Source organism: Eublepharis macularius, chromosome 16 (genome assembly GCF_028583425.1).
Source record: "Eublepharis macularius isolate TG4126 chromosome 16, MPM_Emac_v1.0, whole genome shotgun sequence".
Taxonomy (NCBI): domain Eukaryota; kingdom Metazoa; phylum Chordata; class Lepidosauria; order Squamata; family Eublepharidae; genus Eublepharis; species Eublepharis macularius.
In genome coordinates this window covers 37,888,940-37,903,159 of record NC_072805.1, presented here as the reverse complement: position 1 = coordinate 37,903,159, position 14,220 = coordinate 37,888,940, and the positions used below count along the sequence as shown (strand labels likewise).

Genomic DNA, 14,220 nt, shown 5'->3' with positions numbered 1-14,220 from the left:
TAGGATTGCACTGTTACTCCATTTAGTGAATTGTTGATCTTTTTATAAGAAGTAGGTTAAAAAAGGCTTTCAACACAAGTTTGCTCACAGCAAGTGCAAGACTCGTTTTATCGTTGCTGGTTTCCAAAGAAAGAAAATGATATGTCCCTGCAAAAAAACAGCTCTCCTAACGAAGCCTCATCTTCTTCTTGAACTCTCAAAGCCATCAGCTCTTCCGTGCCGCTGGAAAAATTCACGTCACGTGACGTTTTCTAAGGCCTGTGCAATTCTAATTTGGCCAGACCAGACCACCTAGAAGGTCCGGCTGGGATTTGACGAGAGCACCGTGCTGACATTAATGTCCGATTCTTTCATGTGAGGATGTATGTCTATGTAGATTCCAGATTCTCTGCATAGCTCCAGTAAAGTATCAATGTTGCTCTGAGACAGACGTAGGTACCTGTGCAAAGGAAAGAAGGTAAGATGCTTTAAAGTCAGGGTTTGGCGATAAAAGTCACGGGTGACCTGGCGTCAGTGACGCCTGACACAGGTTGGACACTTGTCAGCTTCCCTCAGGTTTTGATGGGAAATGTAGGCGTCCTGGTTTTACAGCTTGGCTCTCCATTACAGCTGCAAGACCAGGATGCCTACATTTCCCCATCAAAACTTGAGGGAAGCTGACAAGTGTCCAACCTGTGTCAGGCGTCACTTGTAGCTTGGCCACCTCACCCCTACCCCACCTCTGGTGGAGGAAACACAAAGCACGACGATGGCAGGACCTAAAGAAAAATGGGGAACTTGCAGTGAGGCTGCCATTTTTGATGGCAGCTCTGTGACTCCTGGAATGTCCAAGTCTATTTTAGTTGCTGGGACTTTTTGACAAACTTTCATTATGGCATTTTGGGCCTGTAGAGTTACAAGATTTCTGTAAATTTGGAAACTATGCTGGAGGGACAGCAACTTATTTTCTGGTGTTTTGTTTTTAAAAAGAAATTTTGGGCTTGGAGGATTCGAATATATGCGATACTTTCTTATCAAACCTAAACCCATCAAACCTATCAATCCTGTGGGATTCGAAGGTGCTCAATTGACTTCAGTGGATTTCAGTGGTATAACTCTGTTTAGGATTGCCTGGCTAGGTTTTTCTACAAGCAAAATTGCAAATATACCCAATAGCTGAGAGAGAGAGAGAGAGAGAGAGAGAACGGCAAATAGCTGTGCCCTATACTACCTTAGCTTATGTATTTTACAGTGCAATCCTATGCAAGTTACTCCAGTCTAAGCCTGTTAAAGTCAATGAGCTTAGACTGGAGTAACTCTCCATAGGATTGCACTGTTAGTTTTAGCCTGCAGAGAGGTTGGGGGGGGGGAAGGAAAATAGAAAACCACTTCTGTAGTAAACAAAGATCCAGAGGAGTGAGCCGTGTTAGTCTGTAGTAGCAAAATAGTAAAGAGTCCAGTAGCACCTTTAAGACTAACCAACTTTATTGTAGCATAAGTTTTGAGAACCACAGTTCTCTTTGTTTACTTTGTAGTAAACAAAATAAGTGTATTATTGGAACAGAAATAGACTCGTGCCGTTATACTAGAACCAGCGTCACATTTAGATATTGAGTTTAGCTTTATAACATTGAAAACACTATTCAATACTATATTGTCATATGCATCATAGTGTATTAATTGGATGCAAAATTAGTCACAGTGCTCAGCTTGTTAAAAATATGTTGTATACTGCAGATATAAATCGCCGTACACTTTGTGAGTGAAGAATACATGGTCTTAAAAAGCATTACGCTCACTGCAAAAGAGAAAATATTTCATCGGAGTTGGTTTTGTCCGGACCTTTCCCAAATTCCCATTTCTTCTTTTGGAAAAATTGAGTTTAAAATGTCCTTGGAAGAAAATTGGGGGAAAGGAAGTTCCCCACAATGTGGAGAGTTCCCCCACAATGATTGGCCTCAGATTTCATATGCCTTTCCCCCCTGCTTCTCCACTCACAGACAGAATATAAAGGTCCTGCTAGGAAATCCTGCAAGATCGCCTTGTTTTACTCATTTCTTCTCCCTACACTGAAAACAGTGGAGGGAGGCACAGCTCCGCTCAGGTCTGTTCTGCAGCTCCTTGCTGTTGCATGTGAACATAGAGCTGCCAACTTCCAGGCAGGGCCTGTAGATTTCTTGGAATTACAACTGCAAAACTACAATTACAAAACCCAGTTTCCCTGGAGAAAATGGCTGCTTTGGAGGGTGGACTATATGGCAATATATCCCATTGAGGTGCCTCCCCTTCCTCGAACCCCTCCCTCCCTAGAATCCACCCCTTAATCTCCAGGAATTTCCCAACCCAGAGTTGGCAACCCTATTTAAACAGGTCCATTGCTGTTTCCACATTTTTCAAACCTGCAGCTCAGAATTTCTTCAGGCCTAATCTGAGGCAATGGCTCCATTGACTTAAGTCTCTCGTTTCCCCGAGACTTTTCAAGCATGGTCTTCAGTTTTTTCTGCAGTGCGGGAAACCCTGAGACCGAGTTATGGAGCGGCAGCTTTGGAAAAGAGGACCTGTCTCCTTTTATCGACAGCCTTTGCAAGGAAGGAAAGAGTGCCACCGCTTCTTGGAGGGATACGCTGTTATCTACGCTCGGCTGCCTGGAGTTGCTGCCCTTCCTCGAGTCTCTACTAGGTGACAATGAGTTGCTTATGCTGTTCTTCGGACCATAGGCGTTCCGGGTAAATAAGGTTTGCATGGGCAAATCATTTCCAGTGAAGGGTGTGAGATCCTTGGCGTTCTTTCGGTCTGGAAAAAAAAGATCACAAATGTTATAGTAGCTTCCATCCAGGGGTAGGCAACTCCCAGAACTTGTTCCAACAGCGGCACGCCAGAACGTTAGGCATAGCATTACAGTTGCCAACTCTGAGTTGGGAAATTCCTGGTGACTTGGGGGCAGGATCTAGGGAGGGCTGTTTGGGGAAGGGAGGGAGCTCAGCACATGCTTTTGCAGCTGTGACTGGTTGATTGAAGCAGAGTCGGCTGAAACTGAACCCGACAAAGACGGAGGTCCTGTACTTGAGCCACGGGACTCCGGCTCCCGGCCCTTGATGGGGCACCGTTAGTGCCAGTTCCAAAGGTTACGAGCCTGGGGGTGATCTTGGATGCCTCCCTGAAAATGGAGGCACAGGTCACAGCGGTTGTCGGGTCCCCTTTTTCCCATCTGCGGCAGACCAGGCAACTTGTCCCTTACCTGTCAACCTGCGACTTAACTACAGTGATCCAAGCAACAGTCATCTCTAGGCTAGATTACTGTAACTCGCTCTACGTGGGGCTGCCCTTGAGCCTGACTCGGGAGATTACAGCTGGTACAAAATGCAGCGGCACGTGTTATTACGAGAGTGCCAAGTAAGGCGCATATAACACCATTCTTATGTAAGCTGCATTGGTTGCCAGTGGAGTACCGGATCAGATTCAAGGTTCTGGTATTGACCTATAAGGTCCTGTGCGACTGAGACCAGCATATCTATGGGACCATCTCTCCCCATATATTCCCCGGAGGACACTCCGATCAGGGGACAAACAGCTGTTGGTGGTCCCTGGCCCCAAGGAGGCCTGCCTAGCCTTGACTAGAGCCAGGGCCTTTTTGGTCCTGGCTCCCACCTGGTGGAACGCTCTGTCTGCTGAAATCAGGGCCCGGCAGAACCTCCTATCTTTTTGCCGGGCCTGCAAGATAGAGTTGTTCCACCAGGCATATGGCTGAGCCTGGGCCTCCGCCGGCCTGGAAAAAGGGGTGTATAAAATCTTAACCCTCCCTGTGAAGGCTGTCCACCATCCTGTTTTAAAGGTGTTGTTTTTAATGTACATGATTTTTTAAATTGTATTTTTAATATGTCGTTATCTGCCCTGAGCTCGCTTGCGGGGAGGGTGGAATAGAAATCTGAAATAAATAAATAAAATAAAAATAATTATAATGCCATAATATCCACCTTCCAAACTGACATTTTCTCCAGGGCAACTGATCTCTGCTGCCTCGAGAAAAGTTGTAATTCTGGGAGAGCTCCAGCCTCCGGCAGGAGGTTGGCAACCTTAGCCGTATACGATGAGGCCAAGAGTACTCCAGTGAGCTTCCATGGCAGAGTGAACCAAAGACTTAGCCTGGCGCTTACCACTGCAACATGCCAGTTTGGTGTAATGGTTTAGAGCAGCAGGACTCTAATCTGGAGAATCGGGTTTGATTCCCCACTCCTCCGCTTGAAGCCAGCTGAGTGACCTTGGGTCAGTCACAGCTCTCTCAGAGCTCCCTCAACCCCACCCACCTCACAGGGTGTTTGTAGTGGGGATAATAATAACAATCTGTAAACAGCTCTGAGTGGGCATTAAGTTGTCCTGAAGGGTGGTATATAAATCACATAAATCAAATGTTGTTGTTGTTATGCTGTTATAATTCCTGTGTCATGTTCACAGCTTGTCTTCTGCTTCCCCTCAACACTGATCATACCTCTTAAAAACAAACCTGGAAAGCCATCTAGACTACAGGGCTTGAGAAGGTGGCATTTCCTACCGTAACTTGATCTTTTGGTTGGCAGTCGGAGAAAACTGACAAAGTTGGGCAGGTGGTCACCAAACTGACTCCAGGTGATATCGAAGGATTCTTTCCCAGAGATTGGCCGTGTCCCATGGCTTGATTCAGGATAGCTGCATGATACCTTGGAAAGTCAACTGGGATTATTGTTTGTCATTCATTTATTGATTTACTACGGCATTTAAGTAGGTAGGTAGGTAGGTAGGTAGGTAGGTAGGTACTCTGACCTGGATAGCCCAGGTGAGCCTGATCTTGTCAGTTCTCAGAAGCTAAGCTCTATTAAAGGGCACCACAGAATCTAAACACTACCATAAGATACAAGATCTTCCTTGGAAAACAATTGTGTACTATTCTTTCATTTAATAATGAAAATGCACAGTGCTTATAAGTGAATAAATACACATATACAACAACATCACAATAAATCAAATAAATATTTGTAATAAATATTGATAAAAATGTTCACATCCTGTGATTATTGAAGTCCCAATTCACTGTTTCTAAGGACCATGCAAGCTCTTGATCTCTTAACATAAAAGTGCTTCAAGGTGCTGAGAAGCAAGCAACAAGAAACCTGTTCCAATATTGATATATTGGTCCAGATTCAGAGGTAAGACCTGTAACAGGTAAGCGGTAATGTCCTTCTTTCCCTTGTATTTATGCTTGTCTTTACGGATTCGTCACTGGTATTTTTGTCACTGGCCAGACTCACCCACTGATCTTCAAGGAGAAGTATCTCTACAACCAGTGTTTCCAACCATTCCCAACCAATCTCAGAAGCTAAGCAGGGTTGGCCTTGGTTAGAAATTGGATGGGAGGTCGCCAACGAAGACCAGAGTTGCAGAGGCAGGCAATGGCAAACCACTTCTGTTAGTCTCCTAAACCCCACCGGAGTTGCCATAAGTCAACTCTGGCTTGAGGGCACTCTCCTCTCTGTAGGTAGGTAAATCTATTGTATATGGTCATTGGACTTTACAAGACAAAACGTACATAACAAATTTGCAACTATAAAAATTTCAAAATTCTAAAAATAACAAACAGCATTAAAAATATTCAAATCACAAGCAAGACCCAAATTGATTGCTCAGAATTATGAGATGCTTTCTTCGATACCGCACTCGCTCTTATTTTCCTAGCAGCCAAGGCAAAAAGTGCCCCTTTACAGGACACAGAAGCATCCACGTCGGATAGCATGTGCACTAATTTATCAGAGTCAGAGAGAGAATGTATAGTATTTAGAATCTTGGACAGGAATTTCTTTCTGGGTTCCGCGTATAAAGGACAAGCCAGAACATAATGGAAAAGATCCTCTACCAAACTGCCGCATAACAGATGCATTGCTCCTTTGGTTTTTTAGAGTACCAGCCTAATAGTAGCTCAGTTGGCACTGCTTTACTATGCCATTTATGTCCATCCTTCCCTCCACCGTGGAACCAAAGGGCTAGTAGGATGCTTTCCATCCAGGCTGTAGCTCAGGGCCAAGCTACAAGTGACGAATGACACTTGAACGGCAAGTGTATTTCTCCCTGTTCACTTGCCCTCCACTCAATCCACTTGCTGTTCAAGTGTCATTCATCACTTGTAGCTTGGCCCTCAGTGGTAGAACACCTGCTTCAGCACGCAGAAGGCCGCAGGTCCTAGGCCTGTCCGGTTAAAGAGACCAGATAGTAGAAGATGTGAAAGACATCTTCTTCAGACCCCTGCCAGTCAGACTAGACAAGACTGACCCTGGCAGACCGATGGTCTAATTCAGAATACAGCATCATCGTATGTTCGAATCCTGCTTCTACATGAAGATCATTTCAAGTGGGTAGCTGTGTTGGTCTGTCATAGAAGATCAAGATTTGGGTCCAGTAGCACCTTCAAGACCAACTGGATTTCCAGGGTATGAGCTTTTGAGAGTCTGAGCATCCTTTGTCAGATATGAAGACTTCTCCCTCTTTATATCTGACAAAGGGGAACTCAGGGCCAAGCTACAAGTAATGAATGACACTTGAACGGCAAGTGTATTTCTCCCTGTTCACTTGCCCTCCACTCAGGGCCAAGCTACGCATGACGAATGACACTTGAACAGCAAGTGTATTTCTCCCTGTTCACTTGCCCTCCACTAAATCCACTTGCCGTTCAAGTGTCATTCATCATGTGTAGCTTGGCCCTTAATCCACTTGCCGTTCAAGTGTCATTCGTCACTTGTAGCTTGGCCCCTAGACTCTCAGGATCTCAGGGGCTCCCCAGCTGTTATTTCCCAAAGACAAATGTGCTGGAGATTTGATCATGGATATTCCATCCATCTGGTCTGGTTTTACCCTACATTAGGGATCTCCAACCATTTTGAACCTGTGGGCACCTTTGGAATTTGCTCACAGCATGGTGGACACAGCTACAAAATGGCTGCTGCAAGAGGTGGAGCCAGTCACAAAATGGCTGCTGCAGCCTACCATCAGTGTAGTGGTGGCAGCTGCAGCTGCTGCCAAAGCACCATTTTAAAAAATCTGCACAGCCAATCAGTGGCCAATCAGAAGCCTTAATGGGCAAAAGCCCCAGCTGCCCCCCTTTCTAAAAACACTTTGGCGGGCAATGGGAAAGATGTTGGCGGGTGCCATGGCGCACATGGGCACCACGTTGGAGACCCCTACCCTACATGGAGCATCTGTATTCAGAGAAACTATATATCTGATGATCAGAGGCTAGAAATGGGAATATTGTCAACATCATGCCCATTTCTTTGAGCTTCTAGAGGCCTCAGTTTGGCTGCTGTGCGGAGCAGAATGTTAGACAAGGCAGACCTTTGGTCTGACCCCAAAAGGCCCTTCCTGTGTGCACGAAGCGTTAACAGATGCACGATCCTTCTTGTTATGCATTTTAAACTGAGCAACGTTAGGTACTTGAAGAAAAAAGCCCCAAGTTGCTGGCACACATTCCTTCTCCCCCCTTTTTTATTGGCAGCTGGTGGGTAAACATGCTGCTTTTTAAAAAGAAGAGCTTCTTTCCTTTCTCTTCTGTTTTTGTTTGCAAAGGAAAAGTGAGCGGCAGATGGCAAATGCAGACAAATGTTTCCCAAGAGACGCCGATCTACTACTTAAGATAAATAGGATCCGAGGGACTCGAGAGCCAGTGGCAAGGCCTTTCTCCGTTCTGAACGGAGAGGATGAAAGGATGGAAGGACTCTGAGTTGTTTTCTCGACAGTGTGCCTGTCTGTATGTACATATTCCTTTCATAGAAGGCAGAGACTGCTTCGACTGCTGTGTGCCAGGATGAGGCTCTGGCAGTTTATTTTAATTGGTGCATTTTAATGACGGGCTCCGTGATCCCACCGCTGCTACAAGAAGACGATGGGAAAGGTGATGCTTATCTTGAACAAACAAAAGGAGACCTTTTCTTAGGCTGGGTCTGCCTGTTGTGTGCATTATGAAAAGGGATCCAATTCTGGTGCAGTTTTCTCCTATGTTGGGCGATTAAAGGTTGTGTCCTAGCTGAGCAGCTCTCCTGGCCACAGATTGGCAGGGGCCCACAGCCTTCCCAGAGAATCCGCAGAGTCAGCTTACAGGCTTAAACATGATAAAACGATTAAACAGCGCACAGAACATTAAAAATTCACAAACCATTGGAAACCCACCCGTTAAAAACCCGGCCTGAGCACAAATACAGTGAAAAACATGGAGCAGCCTAAAAATAATTCTCATAAAAGAGTCCTCACGCTAGACACGGACTATAAAAATGATACATGTTAGATAAACAACGTTAAAATGCCAACATGCTTAATTAAAAGCCTGCGTAAAAAGAAACGTTTGGACCGAGTGTCTAAACGAGAAGAGGGTATGCATAGGCCTCCCAACACTACCTTGGCAAATGCTTGGAGACTTTGGGAGGCGGCGCTTGAGGTGGGTGGAGTTTGGGGAATGATGTGATGTCACTTCTGGGTGATGTATTAGGCTACTTCCCCTAGTCTCTATCGTCTTTACCGTAGTGACTCGTGAAAATTCCTAGAGTATTACTATGAGGCCAATTTTTCTTCTGCTCCTCCATTCCTCAGTGTGGATATTGATTCTGTGAGTGGGTAATTCCTTGTCTTGGGTAGGAAAATAGGAGGCCTCGACAGGCATCAGGCAAGCCTCAAATGTGAGAGAATTCCCAACTAAGATGCCATGACTGAGAAAGCCCTATTTCTAGTTACCATCTACCTCACAGAGATAGGTGATAGCGCAGGGTTTTTTTAACTTCATTTATTTCCCCGCCTTTCTCAAAACAGCTTACATTCTTCTTGCCTCCATTTTATTTTCACACTGAAGTAGGTTAGGCTGAGAGAGTGCAACTGGCTCAAGGTCACCTAGCAAGCTTCTGTGGCAGAGCAGGGATTCGAACCTGTGTCTCCAAGAGCCTAGATGGACACTCTAACCACTACGCCATACTGCCTGGCTGTGAGGATAAGATTAACTGCTCAGCCTAGGTATATGATTAGGCCTGTTGACAGGGCTCATTTCGAGGGGAAACACACAAGAACGCAGTTCTGGCAGGTCCCCAAAGAGGTCACATGTCAGGTGGCCCTGCCTACCATTTTGGGCCCATTTTGGCCTGGATTGGGGCCAAAACGGCCCAGATCAGGCTTCTGACAGGTGCTGGATCACTCTTCCACTCAGCAGTGGCCCAATCCTGACCATTTTGGGCCCCTTTGGGGCCATTTTCAGCCCCTTTTTGCTATTTTGGGCCCAATATCGGTCCTGAATGGCCAGGATGGGGTCCAAAACAGCCAGGATAGGTGATGCCAGGGGGTGTGGCATATGCAAATCAGTTATGCCAATGACACACTTCTGGTCACGGCAAGGGACATGGCATATGCTAATGAGTTATGCTAATGAGTTCCTCCAGCTCTTTTTCTATGAAATGACCCCTGCCTGTTGATATCCTTTTTCAGCATTGAGGAACTGCAATGCTCCTCCGGCAATTGATATAGAGAAACGAAGCTCAGCTTTGGAGCCGCCTGTTCAGTGGAATCAGTAATATGTGGGAGGGAGAAGAGAATGGGACCCAGCTGGTAGGGAACAGATATTATGGAGTGAGTAAGTAGTGAGTAGTTCCTAGGGGCTTTGTTCAGTGCTGTGTTCTCCTCCTCACCTGTATTTCCCTTGCTTTCTCCATTCTTTGTGATACGGGTTCACACAGGAGACGTTAGAGCCGCTCCTGCTCTGCTATGTCCAGGTCTGGCTGCTGATTGCTTTTAGGATCAATAGAAATAACTGCCTAATTTGAAGATATCGCAGATCTACTCTCCAGTGTGTGTGTGTGTATGGCTGGTTGATGGGAGCAACTCAAGGAACGTCTCTTGCCTGGGGCCGAGAAAAAACGGAGCCACCTGCACTCCGAATGCATATCCGCTTTGTATCAGTTTAACTGTCACAGCATCAGCCAAAGAATCTTGGAAGAGTGATGAAGCACTCAGAATTCTTCCTAACAGATTCCTAGATCCTTCCTAGAACTACAGTTCCCAGAGTTCTCGGGGGACCAGGAATGCTTGTTAAGCCAGACACCCCCAAAGACCCAAAGCCCTTGATAAAATAAGCTCTTTAAATTGCAAATGAAAAGAGATTGTCCAAGAATAAGGCTTGGAGGACCTCTGTGCCATTGGTCGCGATCTGCTCTGATGGCATAGAGGCATGCTTCTTTCTGGTTGCACCGTAACAGAACGTGGATGGGTTACAGCAATCTTGGCAACCTAGGGTGGTCGATTACCCACAGGGGGTGGGAGATGTCCGATCCCCAGCTTGCATTGCCGTCCAGCCACTCTGGAGGCCAATGGGAGAAAAATAAAAGGACACTGTTGGTACAATGACATTACACTTTGTAAAACACTCTGCGTGGGCATTAAGTTGTCCTGAAGGGTGGTATATAAACCTAATGTTATTGTTATTGTCATTATTATTATCACTTCCAGGGAAAATCAGAAGCAGGCAGGCAAGCAAGCAAACAAAAAAGGGTTTGGATTAAACTGTGCAATCCTAAACACAGTTTCTCCATTCTGAGTCCACTGATTTCAATAGAGTTGGTCTAGAGTAACAATGCATAGTACTGCACTGTAAGCAGTTTTGCAATGGGGGGGCAATTTTAAATAAGTTTTAAACAAAAAAGCTATTTGCTAATTTTAAACAATTTGGGGGGCAAGTAGCTTAGCTTTCCTGAGCTCACTTTTGCATAAACTCAGGATTCTGCGCCCAACATTTTGCACCCACCCCCAGCATTAAACAGCCTTGCAGATTTTTTTTATATACAAAGGTAGGATGTTAATATTTTAAGTAGCAACAAACAAATATGGTAGAAAGGAAATAGGTGTATTTTAAGACATTTTTAATCTACATTATAGGATTATATCCAGTTACTGGAATATTCCCACCCACTTATTTGCATAACCCTGTACTAGATTTTGTTTTTGATTGTATATGTCTATCCTGGCTCAGTTCAAACATCTCACAAAACTATGACTTAATAAACCAACTTCGTTTAGTGTTAGATCAAGATGGTTAGCCGTGTTAGTCTGCCTGTAGCGGCAGAAAAGAGCAAGAGTCCAGAAGCACCTATAAGACTAACAAAATTTGTGGTAGGGTATGAGCTTTCGTGAGCCACATCTCACTTCTTCACACTTCTTTCGTGTGGCTCATGAAAGCTCAAACCGTACCACAAATTTTATTAGTCTTATAGGTGCTACTGGACTTTAGTTCTTTTCTTCTGTTTAGTGTTAACCACGATTTGTTAAGGTCTATCAAACCAGCACCTGCAGCTGTGGTTTGAAGTTGGCTTAACTGGAGCTAGTCCTAACCCTGGTTTCATACAAATATAGATATTCTGGCTTGTTCTCCAACACTACCCTCCCCATTACTCAGGGCCGGCGTGCCCATTCAGGCAGGTCCTGCCCCCACCTCAAGTGCTGAGGCGCTGAAGGGGGCACTGGAGGGGGCACCAGGGTTGGGGGCACTGCCACGGAGCTGGCGTGCCTGACCTGCAGCTGCTGCAGCCTGCCAGCCCTCCAGCCCCATGCCACCGCCGCCACTGCTGCTGCCAACACATGCTCCCGGGTGGGTGCAGCAGGCATGGGCCAGGCGCTGCAGGCGTCCGGGGCGGCATGCGGAACCTCCCCAGCCACCCACTGTGCCTGACTGGGAGCGCAAGCAGCCTCGGCACGCCGTCCCAGCCACCTGCCAGCCAATGGGGCTGGCTGCTGTGTGATGACATCACATGCAGTGATGTCATCATGCAGTCCAGGGGGTGCAGGGGCATTCGCGGGCGCCAGAAACCCTGGTGCCACCCCTGCCATTACTGAGCAAAGACGATGAAAACAAACTTCTTTGTATGATCATTTGCAAACTGAATCCCGATTTCACAAATTAACCCTGGTTGTGCATTAGGTCTGAACAGAATCTCTGGCTTCTTATAAATGAGCATAAAACATTACTGTATCACCAATCAGTCTTGTAGAAAAGGGTAATTACCTTGCACAGTGTTTTATAGGATGGCGAGGGGTATACTTGTGCTTGCCGATTGAGCCACGATTTCATCTTCCGTTCCTCCTGCTTGAGTAGATTATCATTCATGGTCTTCATTGAATCAAGGGATCGCCTCATCTTCTTCAACTAAAGAGACAGAGAGAGTGAGATTGGGGACTGTGAAAGATTTGGCAGGGGGACTTACAATTTTCTTGCAGTTTTTTTAGTAAAAAGGCAACATATCCCAAAGAAAGCCTTATTTTCCAGGAAATGGTCCAGAATTCTTAGGATGCCTTTTCAAAACAACCTGCAACAGCATTTCAGATTCATTTAAAGTTCCCAAAGGCAGCGCCCACCCATAGTTGGATAATGTTGCACTGTTGTTACACTTCAGCCAGCGGCGTAGGGTGGATTGGTAGCACCCGGGGCAACTCCTGGCAGGAGGTGGTGCCTCTGGCATTGCCCGCATGGCCAGGACTGTGCAATGATGTCACTTCATTGCACAGGGCATGGCTGCCCCCCTGGGTGCTCTCCCACGATTTGGACCACTCCACCCCTTACCAGGCAGCCCTCCACATGACGAATGACACTTGAATGGCAAGTGTATTTCTCCCTGTTCACTTGCCCTCCACTAAATCCACTTGCCGTTCAAGTGTCATTCGTCATGTGTAGCTTGGCCCTTAGAGAACCTATTTTCATGTTCTTCTTCTGCTACAAGCTTTCAGGTGAAGCTGCCTAGCAACTAAAGAAATGCTTATATATGTTTCTCACATGTACCATACCTGAAAGTTCTCCCTGTCATTGGAGACCCTAAGGGCCTTCGCACGTTTGCTGTCGAGCCAATCCATATTGCTTGTTGACTATCAATTGGTGCCTGTCATTAGGAACAGAGAAGTCACAGGTTATGGGGTCCTGCCCCTAGAAAGATATCCTAACTGTAGCTCGAGGAGACCTGCATGTTTCCCATAATACCCCTTTTCCTATGCTTGAAGCACTGACCCACCTGCAAGAAGATGAAACAGCCACCAAAGAACGCTGATGTAACAATCTATGTTCTTACATGACTCATGAGAGCGTTGTCTTGGCAACCAACCTGAAAACATTAAAGTGGCTGTGTTATCATTAATAGATAAGTAGCCAAAGGAAAACGATAATGCGTTCTTCGCTGGGGTTTTTATGGAGTGACATTTTAAGTGTCTCTATTAGGCTTTGCACCTCAGGTAGACAAAAATCTATAAAATTGCCAATGGTGCGAAGCGTGTGGATTAGCCAGCCTGGTGTAGTGGTTAGAGCACGGGACTAGGATATCAGGGCTAGAGGTTTGAATTGCCACTTTGCGACGGACGCTTGCTGGGTGAGCTCAAGTCCGTCACTCTCTTCCTAGCTGACCTCACGGAACAGTCGTGAGGTATACCGTAGCTTCATATGCTCATATACACGGAAGACCAAATTACTCGGTTCTTCATTGACCTTAGATCGAAAACTCTGCAACGCTTGCTTCAGTGAAGACAGGAACAGGGATTTTAAAAGTTTCAGTCATCTTCACAGACAACTTGTTGAACAGGGAGGAATTTTCCCATTTTCAGAGCTGTGTTAAATTAAACCAATAAATCTTGGAAAATGCTGGAAAATCATTCACCCGTAAGCATCTCTCAAAAGGGAGGATGAAAGAGAAGAATATATATATATATATTTTAAAAAGTTCAAATCAACTAATCTAAGACTCCAAGGAGTTTTTAGACATCTTAATAGCTTGATGAAACAAGGTAACTTGAAGAGATTCGGTTCCTCTGGGAACTGGAACCATCAACGGTATTGGGTCCCTGTTAGAATTATTGGACGGAGAAGCTGTGTAATGGTTGGAAATTAAGGGAGTTGGACAGAAAGTATAACAGGCAGACCTGGTATTCATTTTGTAAAAGAATAGCCAAATACCAGTCTTAGACCAGAAAAATAGATTTGTCAGTAAATAAGATGCTAACCACTTTGTGCCTGGTTCATATTCCTGTTCATCCTCTAATGTGATTTATGCCATTACATGTCAGCAATATCCTTCCACCCTCTACAATGGACAAATGAGGCAGTCCTTTCGACAAAGAATTAATGGACTTAAGTTGGACATCAGAAACCACAATATTCAAAAACCAGTGGGGGAACACTTTAACCTTCTGGGACATTCAGTTGATGAGTTTAAAGTA

General features: G+C 45.5%; 1 protein-coding gene across 1 annotated transcript; it reads right to left on the bottom strand.

Annotated features, from left to right (window-relative positions):
• Window positions 1-291: 291 nt before the first annotated feature.
• On the bottom strand, window positions 292-12,139 carry C16H16orf78 (chromosome 16 C16orf78 homolog). The gene is made up of 4 exons (XM_055000269.1): window positions 12,029-12,139; window positions 4,529-4,673; window positions 2,379-2,772; window positions 292-439 (listed from the first exon to the last, which is right to left on the bottom strand). The coding sequence occupies exons 1-4, from the start codon at window positions 12,137-12,139 to the stop codon at window positions 292-294; spliced, it is 798 nt and encodes a 265-aa protein (XP_054856244.1).
• Between the last annotated feature and the right edge of the window lie 2,081 nt (window positions 12,140-14,220).

Coding starts and splice junctions, on each gene's coding strand:
- C16H16orf78 (XM_055000269.1), bottom strand. CDS start 12,139: ATGAAGACCATGAATGATAATCTACTCAAGCAGGAGGAACGGAAGATG. Junction 4,674..12,028: donor CCTATAAAACACTGTGCAAG/GTAATTACCCTT, acceptor TGACTTTCCAAG/GTATCATGCAGCTATCCTGA. Junction 440..2,378: donor GAAGAAATTCTGAGCTGCAG/GTTTGAAAAATG, acceptor TCCTTTGCACAG/GTACCTACGTCTGTCTCAGA.